Source organism: Peromyscus eremicus, chromosome 1 (assembly GCF_949786415.1).
Source record: "Peromyscus eremicus chromosome 1, PerEre_H2_v1, whole genome shotgun sequence".
In the NCBI taxonomy this organism is placed as follows: Eukaryota; Metazoa; Chordata; class Mammalia; order Rodentia; family Cricetidae; genus Peromyscus; species Peromyscus eremicus.
In genome coordinates this window covers 119,014,741-119,034,394 of record NC_081416.1, presented here as the reverse complement: position 1 = coordinate 119,034,394, position 19,654 = coordinate 119,014,741, and the positions used below count along the sequence as shown (strand labels likewise).

At 53.3% G+C, this 19,654-nt stretch overlaps 2 protein-coding genes and 1 non-coding gene across 4 annotated transcripts in view; 2 read left to right on the top strand and 1 right to left on the bottom strand.

Moving 5' to 3' along the window:
• Positions 1–718, top strand: part of Fanci (FA complementation group I) — a 58,790-nt gene extending 58,072 nt beyond the window's left edge. Inside the window, exon 38 of the mRNA XM_059272758.1 lies at positions 108–718. Within this exon, the coding sequence (XP_059128741.1) occupies positions 108–179 (72 nt within the window). The 3' untranslated portion in view covers positions 180–718. The remainder of the gene's footprint in view (positions 1–107) is intronic.
• On the bottom strand, positions 51–17,821 carry Polg (DNA polymerase gamma, catalytic subunit). Of its 2 annotated transcripts, none has more exons than XM_059272735.1 (23): positions 17,673–17,821; positions 16,123–16,917; positions 13,465–13,660; positions 12,337–12,501; positions 12,089–12,235; positions 11,856–11,935; positions 10,969–11,151; positions 10,726–10,874; positions 10,462–10,588; positions 9,504–9,740; positions 8,095–8,215; positions 7,824–7,901; positions 7,416–7,523; positions 6,835–6,995; positions 6,024–6,077; positions 5,812–5,929; positions 5,228–5,390; positions 4,902–5,148; positions 2,730–2,852; positions 2,434–2,602; positions 2,108–2,316; positions 941–1,101; positions 51–512 (listed from the first exon to the last, which is right to left on the bottom strand). In XM_059272735.1, exons 2-23 carry the CDS (start codon positions 16,743–16,745, stop codon positions 436–438), a joined length of 3,696 nt encoding a protein of 1,231 aa, XP_059128718.1. In that variant the 5' UTR covers positions 16,746–16,917; positions 17,673–17,821; the 3' UTR covers positions 51–435. The 2 variants fall into 2 exon arrangements, with proteins under 2 accessions (XP_059128718.1, XP_059128727.1); XM_059272744.1 differs by having other exon boundaries at positions 5,228–5,363.
• Positions 17,822–18,030: 209 nt separating this feature from the next.
• Positions 18,031–18,103, top strand: Trnar-ucg (transfer RNA arginine (anticodon UCG)). The gene has a single exon. It is a non-coding gene; the product is annotated as a tRNA-Arg (tRNA).
• The last annotated feature ends 1,551 nt before the right edge of the window (positions 18,104–19,654 follow it).

The window sequence follows — 19,654 nt, the reverse complement described above, 5'->3', positions numbered from 1 at the left end:
CTAAATACCCACACGGGAGGTGGGGAGGAAAAGCATGACTAGGACAGGAGTTTTGTTTGGTGTTTGTCTTTATTCCCATCACCTTAGCACTCTATTCTCCCCCCTAGGGCACTGCACCAGCACACACGGAGCAGGACAGAGAACCAGCCAAGAAGAAAAGGAAGATATGCCTGAGTTAATGTGACCTTTGGGGTATCTGCTTCACTTGTGCCCACAGTACCCCTTGTCATACAGCCTGCACTGACGTTGGCGTCCTGGTCTGAACCCACCAAACTGTGCCTTCAGTTAGAAGGAGTCTTCGGGGCAGGTCCTGCTACAGAAAAATGGCTGCCTAGGCATGCCCTTTTTCCAAAGCACATCTGAAAGCCTGAGTTTAGGAGCCTGCACCTCTCGGACGAAGCTCCACAGGAGCAAATACAGAGCCTGCAGATGGAGCTAGGGTCCAGGCTGGCTTCGTTTCTCCAAGGAGCCTTTGGTGAGTTCAATGATCTGGTAAATGTCCAGCGCTTCACCTGCAAGACAGTGGGAACTGGTTAGGATGCCTCCAGAACTGTGACTGAGCTCTGAAATGAGAAGATGAATGTTAGGGACCATCGAGAATAACTGCCACGAAAGGCAGTTTGTCCTAAGTTTTCTGACTCACTCTGGCATTTTCAGCAGACTTATTTTTTCCATCTCAGAATGCACTTTGACTTATATAATAAATCTTTAAAATTTCCTGGTGTAGTTTTGAAAATGGGTCATTATAGATGGAATATTTGAAATTCTAGCATCTTCTTCATTTACTACGAACCACTTTCTGCAACAGCTCCCTTTGTGATTTGAATATCACATCCACTTTAGAATATGGCACATGTTAAAAGTGGATTTCTTCCCCAGGGCCCCAAAGTTCTAAGCCACCTCCCATTCTATGTATATGAGGAACAAAGATTGTACTCACCCTGGGGAATCCCGTATCTCCTTTCCATCCCAGTTGGGTTAGAAGGAGTTCTGCAGTCCATGGTCACTTCCTTCCTGAGGCACTGGTCAATGTCTACTGCACTGAAGAAGGCCACTGACTGAGGCAGATCCTTCAGACCCAGCTTGTAGGCAAACATGCACCTGAAAGAGACCCGGTCTGCTCTCAGCCATGCCCTGCTGTGAATACAGACTCCTCGCTCCAGGAGGCGTGACCAGAGCTCCCACAGAGCAGGGTTTCTCCTGTTTCAGTCACCCACACTTAGCAGAACCGTGAGAGTGGAGGCAGGCTTAGTACCTCCATGTTCAGCTTAGTACTTCTGAGATTGAGATACTGAAATACAATTAGGGACTCAACATACTTGTCCAGTTTGGAATACTTCATTGATACTAAAAATTGATTTCAATTACGGGACCCAAATATGAAAAATAAATGCTGACTTTAAAACATAACCACTAACCAAGCCCAGAAGAGAGCATGGGTAACAATGCTGAACTGTAAATTTGTTATTTACCCATTTTTCAAGATAGATCACCGTTTCCAGATTGGTTCTGGGTGGTAGATCAATATGAAATAGTATTTAACTCATCCACATGAACTAGGATTTTTAGTATAAGAAAATAAAATTCAACAGTCATGGTGGCACACACCTTTAATCCCACCACTTGGGAGGCAGAGGCAGGCAGATCTCTGAGTTCAAGGCCAGCCTGGTCTATATTAGAGTTCCAGGACAGTAAGGACTACATAAAGACCCTGTCTTAAAAAAAAAAAAAACAAAGAAAATACAACTCAATAATACATAAAACATGTTTTCTAAGTTGTATTTGAGTCTCCTCATTAAAGAGGTTTCCTGTTAGCAGAATAACACCTTAGGCACTTTAAATGTTTAGGGGAGAAAAAGATGAACATCTCACTTCTCTGAGTTGAAATGTCTTCTGTCACTGATTCCAGGCATATTACTAGGAGAGCAATAACAACTCCCTTGACCTTGCCACCACCTGAATGGTTTAGTTACTGACACATGCCACTTTCAGACCCAACAAATCCTTTTGGAAAGTCGAGGTCCTTTTTAGGAGTTCCACAAACTTTAAAATAAGGAAGGAAAGTTGACAACCAGACCTGCTCAGTGGGCCCCAGAGCCCCACCCACCTGGTCAGGAGGTTGGTGATCTGCAACGCCAGGGCGGCGCGGTAGCGGTCCTCCTCCCGCACCAGGTAGCGAACCTCATCGTGGATGCTGATGCAGAAGCGTCCGTCAATGGCAAATTCCTCAAACAGCCACTTCATGGCCACAAGCATGAGGTGTAAGTAATCCACAGCAGAGCTCTGTACCACCCAGTTCACACGACTGGTCATAAACTAAGGCAGACAGGGGGATGTCAGTGAGGAAGATGCGCATACCAGTTTGTTCTAGTCCAGGGACCCTGCCTCCCCCGCCCCTTCTCTCCATGCTCTAAGGATGGCGAGATCCCTCACCTCTCCCTGGACAACCGAGGGCTCCAGGGCTCTGCTGATGCAGCAGCCTAGCACCGGGGTCCGTGGTGTGTCAGACATGGCAATGCTCTCCAGCTTGTTAAACATTTCCGACTCTGTGCCCCCTGTCCATGACCGTTCAGCAGCCACCTCCCACTTCTTCCAGCGTGACCTAGGGGGACAGACACCATGGGGTCAGGCTTGGTCTGTTAGCGTCTCAGTGCTAAAATTTGAAGTGTGTCAGCCTTTGGGGACCAGCCCACACCAGTCCCTGCATCTTGAACACAGAAGGTTCTCACTTCCTTGAAGCTTCTCTTCGGATCTTCCGAAGATCCTGCAGGGAAACGCGGCCATCTTCTGTCCTGTCCACAGGGAGGTCCAACTGTCTCACCAGCCATTCACCCTCATCTGAGAGCTGATACCTGGGGGCAGTAGTTCCATGTCATTCTCATTAAATGGCCACCTCTGTGGCACACCCACACTCAATTTCCCAAACTGTCCCTGGTCATGCTTCTCCCCTAAGGCTAACTTCAGCAGGGAAAACAGGCCCAAAGAGGCTGAACGGCTTGCTGGGGTCAGCAGTTAGGAAGGGGCGTAACATAGAAACTCGGGCTTTTGTGTTCCCAGAGGCCTGGGCTGTATGTGTTATAACGCCCAGTAAAGGGCAAACTCCAACACAAGCCAATCCTGGTCATACTGTCACAGTGCGTGCTTGACATGAACTGCCCAGTGACCAACAACAGCCTTCTGTTAGTTCAGGAGACAGTGAGGAGTCAAAGTACAGTAACCCCTAAAGGGGAGAAGGAACCCGGAGAAGCCAAAAACAAGCCAGCCAAGCCCAGCTTCTCAGCTCCTACTGCCCCCGGCTCCTCAGGGTTCCAGAACCATGCCAGCTTTGGGAAGGAGCATCAGGGCTTCCCCACAGTTTAGGGCTGCAGTTCAAATTCTTATGTCTTCCTTCTACGACTGAGGGCCGACCTCCCTTCATCACTGTCCTCCTTCCAGGACATGGTCCACCTGCTCTCAACATCAGATCCTGATTCCAACAGTCACCACTAGGTCAGTTACTCAGCTGTCAGTCTTTCTCAGAGTGAGTGTGCTGACTAGCTTGTACCAAGTTGATAAAAAAAAACTAGTCATCCGGGAAGAGGGAACCTCAACTGAGAAAAATGCCTTCGTTGCATTGGCCTACTTGCAGTCTGTGGTGCCTTGTTTTTGTTTTTGTTTTTGGGGGGATTAATGAATTGTGGGAGGATACAGGCCACTGTGGGAGGTCCCAACCTAGGCAGGTAATCCCAGAGTATACAAGAAAGCAGGCTTAGCAAGTCAGTAAACAGTATTCTTCCATGGCCTCTGTGCTTCAGTTCCTGCCTCAATTTCCCTCAGTGATGGAGTGGAACTTGAGAGTTGAGTTGTAAGATGAAATAAACCCATTCCTCCCCAAATTGCTTTTGGTCATCGTGTTAATCATAGAAATAGAAACCTAACTACGAGTTTCCACAGTTAATAAGCTATCTAAAAAACCTAACTAAGACAGTTTCCAGTTAAGCTATCTAAATGGGGACACTACAGTGTCCCTAAAAAACTGCCACTGTCCTGCTACTCTCCTGCCTGTACTTGAGCCTACCAAAAGGCCCAAGGGCCTAAGCACACAGCACGTAGCATTGCTGGAGAAAACAGGTCTGAGTAAACTGGAAGGCTTTCTCCTGTCAGGACTAGCCTGCACTCTGGTTTTGCATACTTTTATTCCCTCAGCTCCTACCTTCTCTATCTGCTCACTCTTGTTCCTACAGCGATGAGCATAGGACCCTGTCCTGGCTGGTTTGTGTGCCAACTTGACAGAAGCTAGAGTCATCAGAGAGAAAGGAGTCTCAGTTGATGAAATGCCTCCATGAGATCCAACTGGAAGGCATTTTCTCAAGTAGTGATTGATGGAGGGCCCAGGCCATTTTGGGTGGTGCCATCCCTGGGCTAATAGTCCAGGGTTCTGTAAGAAAGCAGGCTGAGCAAGCCATGGGAAAGAAGCTAATAAGCAGCATGCCTCCATGGTCTCTGCATCAGCTCCTGCCTCCAGGATCCTGCCCTGTTTTGAGTTCCTGTCCTGACTTCCTTCAGTGATGAATAGCAATGTGGAAGTGTAAGCCGAATAAACCCTTTCCTCCCCAACTCGCTTTTTGGTCATGGTGTTTCATCGCAGCAATAGAAACCCTAAGACAGACCCCTAAGCTACTGTGGATGTGACCTAATTATAGCCATGGATGACCACTTGATGACAATATGCTCTAAGTATAGCTTTGCCCTGTGAGGAAAAACTAGCGCTATAAAGACGTTACAACTTCCACGATAAACCATCCTGCAGCTAGGTCTAGAGGGAGAGCCTTCAAGCGATGGATGGGCAAGAGATGGAGAGGAAGAGCTGTAAAGCAGGCCTCCAATCCCGGATGCTAACGTGGCGGGAAAGGGGCCCTCACCGGCGGAGGCCCTTTGTGACAGCGTACATCTGCTGGGCCTTCTCAGCTGCCTCCTGTCTTGTGAGCCTGTGGTTGAACTGCATCAGCAGGCGCTCGGCAAAGGACTGCCCCGCCCCATAGATCCGGCCGTAGTTGAAGACTTTGGCATGCTCTCGGCTGATGCCTACAGTGGTGGCTGTCTTACTGTGTAGATCGGTGCCCCTGCTCTTCCTGCCCTGCAGAGTCATCCAGCCAAAGGCCGTGCAGCCTGGAGAACAGAGAAGGAGCAGCTCAGCAATGTTTGGCGCTGCCACCTCACCCCTGCCCAAGCCACAGGTCCTGCTTACCATGCATCCCAGCAAAGTGAGCATCTCCAAGTACAGCTGCAATCCACAGTTCCTGTGAGTCCACATCAGCACCCACGAGGACATAGCCAGGTGGAGCCTGAACCATGGCTTTCAATTCACTGCCTACTCGATCAGGCTGCAGGAAGAGTGGGGTCAGGCCCACCTAGAAGCCCAAGGTAACTGCTACCCTGGATTCCTAGGCCCAGGGCTGACAAAGTACTGGCTCTTTCCCAGGGAAGACTGGAGAATGCCACACAGCACTACTCCAGACTTTGTGCAGAGATGGCCCCTGCCAGCAGCAGGCTAGAAAATGAAGAAACCCTACAAAGCTGTATGCCAGCACCCCAATTTGGCTCATCTAAATTCCATGATAGCTGTGGCCACTATGCCTGGCACTGTCTGGCCAGCAGCAGGCACCTAAAACACATTTGCCAAAGGGAATGAATGACATGAAGTCAGATTTAAACCAGAGCCCTTTGCAACCAAGACTTGGTTTCCTCCCCATGTCCCTTTCTAGACCTCCAAAGGCTCTGAGACCTAAGAGAGGAAACAGAACAGAAGCCAGGAACAGAGAGGACACGTACCCGGGCATTGCTGGCAGTAAGCCACGTGGGCTCCACAGCTCGGCGAGTGATGGTACCAGCAGTCACCACCTGGGGCAGGATGGCACCATAGCGGCCTTCTTCATCGAAGTTAGGGTGCCTGGGATGGAGATGCAGGGAGTGTCAGCAGTGTGCCCTGGCCCTAAGACCCACACCACTCAGTTCTCTCCCCACACACGCTCAGCAGGCCGTACCTGGTCACGGCACGCGGCAGGGCTGACCTGGGGAGCCATACCACCATCTGGGAGCTGTAGGACAAGAAGGCTGAAGCTCAGCAGAGCCACATAAGCAGGACCTACCTCAGCATGCTGTCACCAGCATGTGTCCCTGACCACCTCCAGGGACCGTGTCCCCTGGAGGCCTGGCATCAACTCTCTTCTCTCTTTACTTACTCTTCTGAGTAAGTAAACTTCCTCAGGTGGGCTCTGGCTCAGCCAAAGCCTGGACCTACAGGAGGCTCTGGGCCTCACAGAAGAATCTAGGAAGTGGTCAGGCTTCCAAGGCAGCTTCTGACTCTCTCCCTGGTACCACTGCCTCTCTGCAATCAGGGCAGACTACCAACTCCCTCACAAAGGGCTGTGACCACAACCATCTGGAAACGACCTGTGGGATGAATTCTTTTGCCACTGCAGAAGGATTCCGCTCTCAATCCCTAATACAGGTTACAGATAACCAGCCCTCCAAGACGTTTATTGACAGCCCATGGCTCCAGCAGTTAAGTTAGGGGATTTCGTGGGAGCTGGGACAAGCCAAAGTCCTACCATGCCACTCTACCTAAACAAAGAAACTGAAGCTGGAGCAGGAGAAACATGCCCAAAATCCACGTCACCCGGACAAACAGCTACGCCTCTAAACTAGAGCTAGGCTGCCCCTCTGGAGCAGCCCAGGCAAGGTCAGGACACCAGAGTAGAATGGGAGGAAAGGAGACTTGGGGCTGCAGACACCTGACCAGCCCCACAGACAGGCCTCCAGCTACCCTGGAGGTAGCTGATACGTTTGGCCCACCTGATACGTTTATGAGCATTCCTCCAGAAAGAGATCATTTTATTTATTTCCAGGGCACGGGGTCCACTGGCACCTCCTGGGCCAGCCTGCAGGGTGCCATCCTCCATCTTGGGCAGGAAGTCTTTGGCAAAGGGACTGCCCACATTGTAGTTGTTACCATCCTGCAGAGGATAGAGACAGCGGGGGCTGGAGACAGGTGGCAGACCACCAGGCAGGAAGCCGACACAAACGCCAGGCCTTCTCCCAGCAGAGCGGGGCAATGCCACATTGGTACCTTGCACATATGTAAGTGCATACCCACATGTGCTAACGATAATCAAAGGTAGTATCAATAGCCAGAAGAAGCTACCATATGACAGATAAATGATGTCCATGTCAATTCATCCCACCAGGAGGCCTCTCGCCACTCAATTTTCAAAAAACAAAAGCATTGGAGACGGAACTTGTCCCAAATCAGAATCAGCCCCACTACTACCGTCAGGCTCACGAAGAGCAGCCTCCTGGTGTGAGCAACCACCACCTCCTACTGTGGGCCTTAACCACAGAGAGAACACGAGGCAGGCACAAACCAGAGCACATACCTTGTGAGGCAGCTTGAAAAACCAGCAACCAGGGATATCCACATCATTATAAGGTCCGTTGCCATGGTGGTAAGTGGGCTGGCTGGTTTTGGGGTCACAAGCAGCAGGCTGTGGGGGCCACACACCCAGATCAGGCCCTGCTCCAGCACCTGCATTCAGCAAGGGCCAGGAGGTAGGGGGATAGGAAAAGGGCCTGAAACTGAGCAAGCAAACTGCAAAGTGACAGGAAAGCACGAGGTCATAGGTTTCCTCCTCAGTCTCCCTACACCTACAGTACCAGAGGGGTAAGGGCAGCATCTCCAAACCCCCAAGACCTAGTGAACTCTGGTGAGAAAGAACTTCGTGAGCAAGAGGAAGTCCCAGCCACCCACTACCCACCCACAGACCCCAAGCAGGTGTCTTGCTCACCAGAGTTAAGGGTTGACCCAGCAATGAATTCTCCATCTTGGCCTCAGCCTCCACATCTAAGCAGCCCAGCTCTTCTGCCTGAATGGGCCCAGGAACCAGGGGTGAGAGAGGCTGGCAGCTGTAGACCTGAATCTACCAGCCCTTCCCTCAAGAGAACTCAGACCAGTCTAGTCTAAGATGAGCAACCAGAGGCTCCCACACAAAGGTGCCCCATTTTCCTAGGAAAACAGACCCCTCGCCCAACAGGCTCAGGCTCCGAGCACACCCTCACCGTCTGCCACATGGCACTATTGTCAGTGACCAAGAACTCCTCAGCCAGCGCCGTCTCCTGGGTCTTCAGCTGCTGCTTCCCCTGTTCCAGACAATGCTGCTTGTACAAGGATTCGATGGCCCTGGACAGAGAAAGTAACTGCGGATTACTGGATACCTGCTCAGGCCACACAGCTTGCTGGGGTGTTTGTTCTATGGGTCCCTTTGTTCACATCTCACATCAGCTCTGAGGAAGGCGACAGGAGTTTCCCTGGATTTTACACAAGAGAATGGCCAGCCCAAATGACTTAGCACACTGGTGACGGGCTGGGGTGTGATAACTGGTCTGACTCAGACCCAAGCTCCTCTATGCTCCAGAGTTCTGGAAGCAAAGCAGCAGGGAAATCAAGACTGAAGGCTGCCCTGCAGAGCTGGCCCCTGTTTACCGCTCACCATGTGCGGGCTCACCATAGCAAGGCCACCTCAGTCCCTTCCATCTGAAAGCCTGACAAGTTGACTCCAGCTGTCCTGTGGAACCAGGACTCTGGGCCACTTCAAATACCTTGACCTCTCCATAACACCTGCCTGTCCAAAGTTCAGGGTTTGTGGCCTCCAGCAGGTCAAGCAGCCTCTCTAGGTCCTTGTCAATTATAAATGTGGATACCAGGCCTGGTAAGACACTCGCCTCCTGTGCGTGAGGTCAAAGTTCAATCTCTAGCACCATAAAATTTTAAAAAAAACTAAAATTAAAAATAAATAAATAAAGCCAGGTGTGGTAACTCACACCTATAATTCCAGTAGTTGGAAAGCTGAGGCAAGGGGCTGAGAGCTGGCTCGGTGGTTAAGAGCACTCTTAACCTGCCGCTCTTCCAGAGGACACAGGTTCATTTCCTAGCACCCGCATGGTGGGTGACACCCTTTTCTGACCTCTGTCATGTACCAGGCATACATGTGGTACACATTCATGCAGACAAACAGTTATATAAGTAAAAATAAAAATAGTAATGATAATTTAAAAAGAAAAAAAAAAGAAAAGCTGAGGCAAGATTATTGCCTTGAGACTGAGGCCAGCCTAGGCTACATAGTGAATTCCAGGCTGGCTTAGGCTTCAGAGTGAAACCATGTCTCAAAAACAAACATAAATAAAAGTAAGAATTGTTTCTCATGGAGCTGCTTAGATGCCAAGTGAGATTCACACTGCTTGGTAACACAGTGTCCAGCACATAAGGAGCACTCAGATTCTACTCAGAAAAGCAGCAAGCCTACCCTTCCCAGGCCACACCCCAAACTACCCTGTCTGTTACTGTGAAAGCAGCTAGGCTGCTGGGCCTTGACAGCAAGGCTCTGAGGTCCAGAGGGTCAGAGGGAAAAGAACTAACAGTTCAAGCTGACCTTGCTTACTCCTCCCTGGGGTCAGAACGTGACTCTTACCTGTAGGGGCAGGCAAGCCCAGCTGACTCGGCGGTGGGGCTCGCTGGCAGCTCAGCCAGGTTATCCCGCCGCCCGGGCACCAGGTAGCCCCAACCATGAGCGTCTGAGTAGTGTAGAGGAAAACCATCCCAGGTCAGTGCCATGAGCTTAGGAGTGACCCGCATTTGCAGGCTGAGGAGGCTGGGGCCTGGAGTCCACGCAGGGTCATCTAGCCGAGGACAGAGCTTCCGGTACCACCTGTTGCCCCGACAGGGGGAAAAAGTGTCACACTAAGGAGTAAGGAAGGGTCTCTCTTCCATGATGTACCCAACCCACCTTCCAAGGCCTCCAGGCTTTCTGACAACTCAGATCAAGAATTATCAATCCTCTCCTTTGGGGGTTTTGAACCTATCTGGTGTCTCCTAGACTTATTCAAGTTATCTCAGAAGGTGAACCCCACATGTCAAAGCTTCTTTCCAGCACCCATGCAACCTCTAAGAGGAAGAAACAGATCTTCCTTCCTACCCACGAGAACCCGGCTGTTGTGGAGACACACAACTCTGTCTGAGACCAGGGTGAGGCTAGCAGCACCCAAGGCATTTGCATCCAGGGTCACGGCTGCCCTGTTTCTCATCTCTGCCTCAAGGAAACTGCCTTATTTCCACAGGGACAACAGAACTGCCTCTAAACTATATGCTCTCAAGTCTTACTACAGGTCAGCTGCACTGGCTGCTCTGTACCCCTGCTGCCCCTCGAAGGGAGATGAGTGCCATCTGTGCCCCCGCAGCTGCCACAGGCAGCATACAGAGCAGGGACTCAATGCACTGTGCTGAATGTGTCAGGGTAGACACAACGGAGCAGAAATGCAAAGTGCAACGAACGCACGCCAACCAAGGTCCAAGACGGCGCTGAGGCCCAGACCGCGAGTGCCGAGGAGCACGCAGGACAGTCTCTGTATGCCCGACACAATCAGTCTTACCCAGGGTGTCCAGGAAGGTGCTGGGGTCGCTTAGGCAGGAGGTCTATGGTGCTCTTCAGCTGCTGTAAACGGGTGTGGGCTACTACATCTTGCTGAAGCTCCTCCTCCTCGCTGGGTGGCCCGGGATCTGTGCCAGGGTCAGGAGGTTAGGACCAGATGGGACTCACAGGTCTGAAAGACTACAGCAACCCCTTCCTAGGGCCCCCTGGGTCCTAGGACTGTCCCAGAGATCACCCTGTCCCATCTCCCACCTAAGCTTCCCACCTTCCTGCTCCGTGGGTTCCCCAAAGGGCCCAGCTCCCTCGATGGGCAACTTGTTGGCTGAGGCTGGCTTCTTCACCTTCCTTGCCTTTTTCTGCTTAAATTCCTGCAAATCCCACTCCAGGTCCCAGAGCCAAGGGTCTTCTTTGTACCTGCAGAGCCAGTCCACCAGGCAAGGGTTAAGGCTGAGCCAAAATCCAGGCTTCCTGCCTGCCTGTCCCCTGCCTTGACCCAGGACCTGACTACCTCTCTCCTGAGAGCAACTGGCAGGCATCATTAGCCAGATCCATCAGCGACTTCTTCATCTCCCGCTGGAGCTCCTCATATGTGCTCTGTGCCTCTTCCAGGTAGCGCTCCCAGTTCTGGTTGACAGGCAGGTAGGAGACACCCATCTCCAGCATACCAGCCAGAGTCACTGGGTGGGGGCACCTTAGGGACAGACACCAAGGGCTGCCATAAATGACCACAGGAGACAAGGCTGGGGCCCAATTCCTAAGACAAGTTGACAAGCTCAACCCAACTAGCTTTGTGGCACAGCTCTAAAACAGGACAGGCCTGAACCCAGCTTTACTGCTGCCCAGCCCTGCGCTGGTCACCTGACTTCTCTGGGCCTCAGTTCCTTTACCTGAAACATGGAACTAACATCCCCTCTTCGGGGGTGACATGAAAATGATGGGGGCGGAGAGAATGAGGGCCACTGAGTGACAGGTCAGCGTCAGGCACCGTGCTAACAATCCCACACGTGCCAATGACTGCCTATGGCCCTCACAACCAGGAGGGAAGTAGATCTGTGTGTACGTCTTGATGAAAACACCGAGGCTCACAGAAACCAAGTTACTTGTCTAAGGTCATTGAGGATGCGGCACCCACACTTTGAGCCTTGGGTGCACGACAATCATCACTGACCGTATCATCAGACTCACTAAAAAACAAAGACAGAAAATTGGGACCACACATGAGACGAGCCCCTGGGACTCCAGGGCCCACATGGCCTCCACTGAACAGAGGGGCTCCATTCTTTCAGCCTACAGAAGCTAAGTGACCAGCCTGAGAAAGAATCAGTCCCACCTGATGACAAGGGGATCGGGTCCCAGGACCTACCCATCCCCGGGGTTTCACTTGGCTCCCCTCACCTCTCCAAGAAGAGTGGCAGCTGCTGCTGGAAAACCTCATAGGTGGCCCACACATCACGGGCACAGTACTGCATCAGATCCTAGCACAAGGTGACAGGAACTTGGTGGGGTGGGGTGGGGTGGGCTGGACAGGGACAACCACCTACTACCACTGCCGGGTCTCAGGGGCAGATCCAACAGCTGTACCTCCCCAAATCCAGCTGCAGGTCTGAAGCTCTGTGCCAACACCATACCTGGAAGTTCTCCCGGATATCTCTCATGCTGCCCTTGACGAACAGTTCCCGAGGCTCCTTCTCTAAGGGAGGCCCCCCCACATAAAGGCTGTGCACGTCTGCAAGATTATTAGCACTGCTGATGCTCATCCAGTCCCAAGATGAAACCTGAGAAACCGAAGGGAGGTCAGCTTGGTCTTAAGCCCAACAAGCAGTCCAGTGACCGGATCCTAAGCATCCCTTTGGGGCAGTCCCAAGTGCACTCTCACCTCTAGACCACTGGCTTTCCGCTGGGACTTCTGACCTCGATGTGTGGGGTGCCCAGTCTTCCGCTTGCCCTGCTTGGCTGCCATCCACAGACTGCGTTGGAAGCTGCTCAGCCCTGAGATGGCCATGTGCATGCTCATAGTGTCCAGAAAGCGCATGCGGGAGCCCTGGGAAGGGCAGGAGGAGAGGCTGCAGCAGAGGGGCCAGGCAGCCACGGCTCGTGGTGTTGACTCCAGCCCCACGTTAGCTCCTCACATACCCTCGACCCCAGCACACAGCCTCCAACACAAAACAGAAGTTCCATGCTTGTCCCAGCACCTGAGAGCGACCTGCCCAATTCCTGAATGTGCAGAACTGGCCCAGTCCCAATGCACAAGTACTTCCCGGCTTCTAGCAACATCTCTGGGCAACTCTGGGCAGATGAGGTAAACAAGACCTTCAGAGCTATGGGCCAGCCCCCCAGCTCTGGTCCTGGTGCTAGCCCTCACAAGCTGTGGGCCCTGACAAGTTAATAAGGCTGTCCATGCCGAGTGCCCTAAATGCCAGGCTAAGGGTGCTGCCAGGGGTACTTCCTTGCCCTGCCCTTCACCTCAGCCTGTTAGGAAGATTCAAAGAAAAAGCGTTTTTTACAATCTAAGAACCACCACTACTACACACCAGCAGTTCTGACTGCCTTGACACGTGCTATTCAAACGCTCCTAAAAGTACACGGAGGGAGCTTCTGTCAGCTCTCTTCACAGAGAGAGACTGAGGCTTAGAGGTGTTAAGGAGATTAACACTGCCCATCAATGGACGAGGCAGGATGTGGCCCAGGCTCTAAGTCAGAGCCCTCAAAAGCTCTAAAATGCCACAAAAAAGATAAGAGCCATCTTATTCTGGAGCTCCCAGTCCCATGCCAACACAGCTGTGATGGAGCTCCTGGCAACAACCTTCAGGGAAGAGGGGTCATCTGCCTCAACAGTTTAAACACCACACTAAGTTGTTTCAAGTCTGTTCTGGAGATCCAACAGCGGGTCAACCAAAGTCCCTGGGAACCGCGGTCAGGAGAGCAGTGCTGGGGCTGGAGAGACGGCTCAGGGGTTAAGAGCACCGACTGCTTTTCCAGAGGACCCGCCATCCCCACAACTTACCTGAATCAGGTACTGCTCCCTGATATGGGCTCGGTCAAAGGAAACATTGTGCCCCACCACCAACTGTTCCTGCCAGTCCCGCTGGGTGGAGCTGCCGGCACCAGCGGAGACGTCCAAGGGGATTAGGTCAGCCGGCGATAGCTGGCTGATCCAAGAGTACCGCTCTTCCACCAGCCGCCGGCTGCACCAGGAATACCTGAAGGAGACGAGAAGGGGGCAGCTTTACCGGAAAGGAACGGACTTCTGTTCCACACCACCCACCGCATGCCACGGCCCCAGGGGGTGCTACGCACTCATACAAGTCAGGGGATCACTGGGGAAGGAAATGATGATAAAGCTTCCTTACTATCCAACCCCCACAGATTAACAAGGATCTAAATGCTGTGGTAGTGGGTGCCATGTGCAGGAAGGCGGGCAGGCCAGGTGCCGAGTCTGCAGCCAGCTCCGAGGCCTCTATGGATATGACCAACCCCTTTGTCTTTAAGCAGAAAACAGCTAGTGTTGCGTGTACTAATAAAGGAGAGAGTTGGTAATACAACCCAAAGTGGAGAGTTTTTTCATTGAAAATGGCAAAAAAGAAAAAAAAATGATAAATGCTGTGTACACATACAGGGTGAATCGTCTGAAGATTCTGAAGGAAAAAAAAAATCATGCACCTTCCAGGAGCAACCACCCTCAGTGAGATGCCACAGAGCACACCAGGATGAGAGAATGTATGTCCACGTGCAGAGTGGGTGTGGCGGAGGCAGAATGGGCGCTGGTCGCAGGGTCCTGACACTCACTCAGGTAAAGGTTAGTCTGCTCAAGGTCCCAGGGCAAAGTGGGGGGATGACTGACAGAGAACAAGCCCCACACCGTTCCAAAGGCCTGAGGCCATCCAGTAGACAATACCACTCTGCAACCTTTAGGGAAGACATGCATGACCTGCCTCAAGTTCCAACCGCAAAACTAGCTGCTTTAAAGCTGGCCAACTCTAATGCACACTCCACGGTGGGACTGCATATGGCACTCAAGCTGGAATCCTTCCTCTTTTACCCCAGCTGGTCAAGCGAGGGCTCAAGAATGCTACATACTCAAAGCTATGAAGATGGTAAGGACTTCAGTTAACAAAAGCCATACTGGTGTCTAGACACAGGCCTGCAGCTGTTCCAAAGCCGTCTTTTTATAAACTTGTGATTTACCAAAGAAAGGGGGGGGGGGCAAAATTAGGATGAGCTGGAACCCATGCTATCAATACCAGAGTTCTCCGTGGAACTCTCCAAGGCCAAGAGCCTGGGTGATATCCCTTCAGGCAGATGACTGACCAAAGCCTTTAGGAAGACTTATGGGAGACTCGGCGTTCCCAGCTTCCATCCAACGCCTACAGGTTGCGAGCTGGCCGGGTTATACGACCGTGTGACAGAGCATGCCGGGTTAAACGTGGACCGCTACCGAGGCACACCCACAACCACGCTAGTCAAGACTACTAGGAGAAAGGTTTTTGCATAAACTCAGGCCTCGGCACTGGCTTCTGCCATCAGGCCGACTAAGCAACGCCCCCCAGTACCACTGGCTAAATGGAATGAGAATGGAGACAGAATGGGCAGGAAAAGAGAGAGAGGTGGAGTGAGGAAGGCGGGAGAAGAGAAGGGGGCCTGACTTGTCCAACATGACCAAGGGTCCAGAAGCCTCATTGTCACTGGTTTCCTTGGAGCCACCAAAGCCTACTTTATCTTTCAGCGGGTGGCCGGCATCCCCCTCGACTCTGGCCATCAATGCACAAGCACTGTGGTTCTTATTGGAACTTCAGCTAAATCAATGCAGAGTCATCTAGAGTCGCTCTTTGTAGCCAGTAGTGCCTACCTTATCTACTTAGCCATGCTTTCACCATTTTCAACTGCATATATAACATTTCGCAGCTTTCTGTACAAAGATGTAGCTTCCAATAGGAATAAAGAAACTGCCAACTTTTTTGCTGGCCATGCCTGAAAGCATTAAGGCTGTAAATAGTATTTTAATCCTGGAATGAAGAATAAGAAAAGGGGAGAAACAGTACTGCCATCATTGCTTGAGAAAGAAACTTGGGTAGCACTTAGAAAAGTTATTTCAAAAGAAAAGAGAGAGACTGGATATACCTGTTTGGGGACCAAAATGTCTAACTTGTAAGGAAGTAACATTTCTCAGCTGGGGGGCGGTCAAGACTTAGGCCACCTCCAGGGTCATTTGGAAAGGCTGAACAGGTCTGGCGTTTATAGAAGACACTGGGGGCACTGAGCATTTTAAACTGCCTAGAACAATCCCACCAAAAACATCTTCCTGTCCAAAATAAACCACCAGCGTTCCCAAAACCAAACACTTTTCAGACTGACTTCTCACGGACGCTCCTAGGGGCTAGGGGTTGAGGCGCCAACTCGTGGTCATCTTGCACGGTCTCTCGGTCTGTCTCACACACAACACTGATTCTCTGCATGGCCCCTGCCATTCGCTTGGGCGCTGCCTAGACCCTGTCTTTCCACCAGAGTGAGCCCCACAAAAGCAGGATTAAGCGGGTTGAGTTCACCACACCAGCAGTCCTTAAATGAGCACACAGCAGGGCTTCAGAAACTGTTCACCGAACCAAACCATTTAGCTGGGCCCCCTACAAAAAACGGTAGCTCCCTGTTCCTAAGCCCCACTTACCAGGCCGAGGGGGATATGGCCAGCGCCAAAGTGGGGCACGTTCCCTCTGACAGGCAGACCTCCACGTCGAACACCAGGGCCCGCTCCTCGGGGATGGCCACGGGTTCGGCCTGCCCCTCGGGGCCGTACCGGGTCCAGCCCTCCGCCCAGGCCCACCTCGTGGGCTGGGGCGGCAATTGGGCCTCCAATAACGAGGCGGCCGCCTCCAAGTAAGGGAGGCTCTGCTTCTGGGCCAGGAGGCGGAAGTGCTGGTCCAGGTTGCCCCCCAAGAGCCGGGGCAGGCTCAGCTGCACGTCTGGCATGGGCGTGGCCGGCTGCCCCCAGAGCCCGTGCTTCTGCAGGTGCTGGATGCTGCGCCGCACCGCGGCCTCGTCGGGCGGCGGCTCCCCTCCGCACCCGAAGATTTGCTGGTGCAGCCCTCTCGACAGCATCTGGATGTGCAGAGGGTTCAGCCGCAGCTGCCCGTCCTCCTCCGAAGAGGGCACTTGCGACGGCCGCTGCCCGTCGCCGGGGACGGGGGCGGAGGCGGCGAGGACGGAGCTGGACACCCTCCGTCCCGTGGCTGGAACCGGCCCCGGGCCGATCTTGCTGCTGGCCACCTTCTTCCAGAGCAGGCGGCTCATGATGGTGGGTGCAGGGAGCCCCCCGCTGTGAGTCGGGACACCTGGCCTTGGGCTCCAGCTTGACTGCTTTTTTTTTTTTTACTGGCCGAACGACTCAGAGAGAGACCCGTCCCTTCTCTGTGTTCCTGTCTGTGAAATAGGTCTCACCATGCCTGCCTTCCTCACACAAATCCTAAAGGAGATAGATGAGAAAGTGTTATTTCCAAGTTGGCGTTGTCTTGTGACAAACAGCTTATCACTGGTTGCACATTTGCTGCGTGCGTGAGCGCCAAGCACCTTAGCCAAAAGGGCCAGAGGGGTGTAGGTATGTTTTCTGTGATGCCTCCAACCACCTTAGGCACTGGCACTGCCCCTCGTGCGGACAGAGCCACCCACACAGGCTCCTCCGTGAACTTGGAGAAGGCGCTGGAGATGCTGGAACTTAAGGGAGACGCAGACCAGAGTTCTGGCTCTCCAACTGCGTGACCTTGGGCAAGCAAGCTCCTTAGGCCCCAACCTCCTCCTCTGTGAAACAGGGTTAAGGTCTCTCCGAGTCACGGGGCGATGCAGTTTGAGTGGCAGAGGGCGCGCTCCTCGCGCGGCCCTAACCCCAGCCGGCGCTCGGCAGGCAGCAAGCTGCCAGGAGCAAACCGCCGGCGGCCCGAGGGCCTAGCGCCGGGCTTCGAACCCGCCACGAGGGCGGCCGCAGCCCCGGGGTCCCCACCCACCCCCCGGGCCGGCCCAGGGCGCCCTGCTCGGCGGCCACCCCCGCGCGCCGGGACAGACACCGGGTAGTCGTTGCAGCCGCCGCCGCCGCCGCCGCCAGCGCCAGCGCCAGCGCGGCGCGCCCTGGGACCGACCGCCGCCCTGCTCCGGGCCGCCGCGTTCCCCCTAAGTGGAGAGGGAGCCGCCGCGCCCGGCCTCCCCCGTGCCGAGCCCGCTGGAAACCTCGATCCGCTCCGCGCTGCCCGTCCTGCCGCAGCCCACAGCCCTGGTGACGCCGCGGCGTCCGCTCCGAGCGGCCCACGCAGCCTCCGGGTGGCGTGCGGCCTCGCTCGCAGCCGCAACTTCCCGTGTGCGCGAGCTGGGTCCCGCGGCTACCCCGAGGCGGGCGGGCGGGAGACTCCCCGAGGGTCCAATAGGAGCGCCGCCAATGGAGCCGCCCGCCCGCGGGGGTGGGAGAGGGACTTCCGGGTGGGCTCTCCAAGACCTCACCCCCCCTCCGCCTGGGGAAGATGGATCGGTCCGGAGCCAGCCTGCAGGCTCCTTCATGCTTTAAGCAAAGTAAAGGCATCTGCCAGGCGGCGGCCGCGTGGCCTAATGGATAAGGCGTCTGACTTCGGATCAGAAGATTGCAGGTTCGAGTCCTGCCGCGGTCGAGGGAAGGTGTTCTTTATTTTATAAACTCTTCCATCATTCCCTCTGGAAATGAAGCCATGCGCGCACTGTAATGAGCATGACTAACTTCTTCTACTCTAAACACTGGGGACTCTGGGTCTAAACTAACCACTGTGAGAGCGGGGCACGATTCTAAAATGTGGGGACACGCTTTTAAAGTGCGGGCACATATTTCTAAAATGTGGCAGCGGTGGAGAAGCCTGCCCCGGCAGACAGTGGGACTTAGCACGTGCCTTTCCTCCGAAGTCCAGATTCGTCATCTACCGACGGCGATGACCCGGCTCCAAGTGGAGCCCTGTGTTCCGGGCGATGAGGATGACGTTGAGCCCGGTGGATGGTGCCCACCGGGAGCTGTGGTCCCACCCCGGGCACAGCCGACGGGCATTCTCCTCCGGGATCTGCCAGTCTCTGCATCCGGCGCCTGTTGCTCTAGGTGTTTCTGTTCCCAGCTCTCAGCGGGCGCGCGAACGCGGCCTGGGTGAATAAGGGCAGAGCCTGGGCATTAGGTCCAGAGCCCCGTACCAGGAAAGGGAGGATCAGATGGTACAGACAGAGCAGGGGTCACGCACAGCTGACTGGGGAAGAAATCCCGGCCTCGCTGAAAGGCAGCCCCATCTTCCGGCCGCTGCAGTGGCCAGCACGCTGAGGACTGACGGTCGAAAGGGTCTTTTTCAGAAGTCGGGGCTGCTGCGGCTACTCTACCTTGGCCGACACTCTTACAGAGACCCTGTCTCTTTTCTCCTTTTCTGTTTCTTTCCTCGCCTTTCTTCGTTTCTCCTTTTTTATTGTTATTATTATTATTATTATTATTTATTGTTGTTGTTGTTGTTTTGTAAACGATGAGGCCTCACCCTGTATGCAGCCTAAGCCGGCTTGGAGCTTCCTTTGTCGCCCTGGCTGAGTTCCTGACTCAGTTCTGGGACTGCAAGTGTCCACTATCTGGCCTCCTCTTTCTTTCCAGTTGAGATATTCTTACACGTTTTTCTAGATGTACTTTATAGACACCAAGTGGTTTTTGTTTGTTTCTTATCCGTTCTAGAGACACACACAAATACAACCAACCAGAAGGTCTTTATTTTTGTTTCTTCCTGTTTTTACATAGCTTTGCACAATTGACGTTCCTATAAAGTGACGAAGGAGAGGCTCTAAACCAGGGAGTCCCCGAGCGGGGGTAGGGGTGGGGGGTGGGGAGGGGGTGGGGGTGAAACAACTTCACTTTTCATTTCCTAGTCTCCTGCTGAAATTACGTTGCTTCGTGTCTGTGAGCTGAGGCAAGCAGCTGCTTTGTCCTTAGCCATACCTGCGGCTTGTCCTCCATGGTGATCACAGACTTTCCATAGCGTTACCCTTGCTACAGATGTTTCAAAACCCTGCTTGCTGTCTCAGCAGTGATTGCAAGGAGGCAGCTAAAGCCTGTGAGTTAATGGATCAACAAAACACACATAAGGGTCACGGTTAGGCCGGAAGTGGTGGGCACATCTTCAGTCCCAGCAGAGGCCTGGGCTGAGGGAATGGCAGGGAGTGGAGAGCAG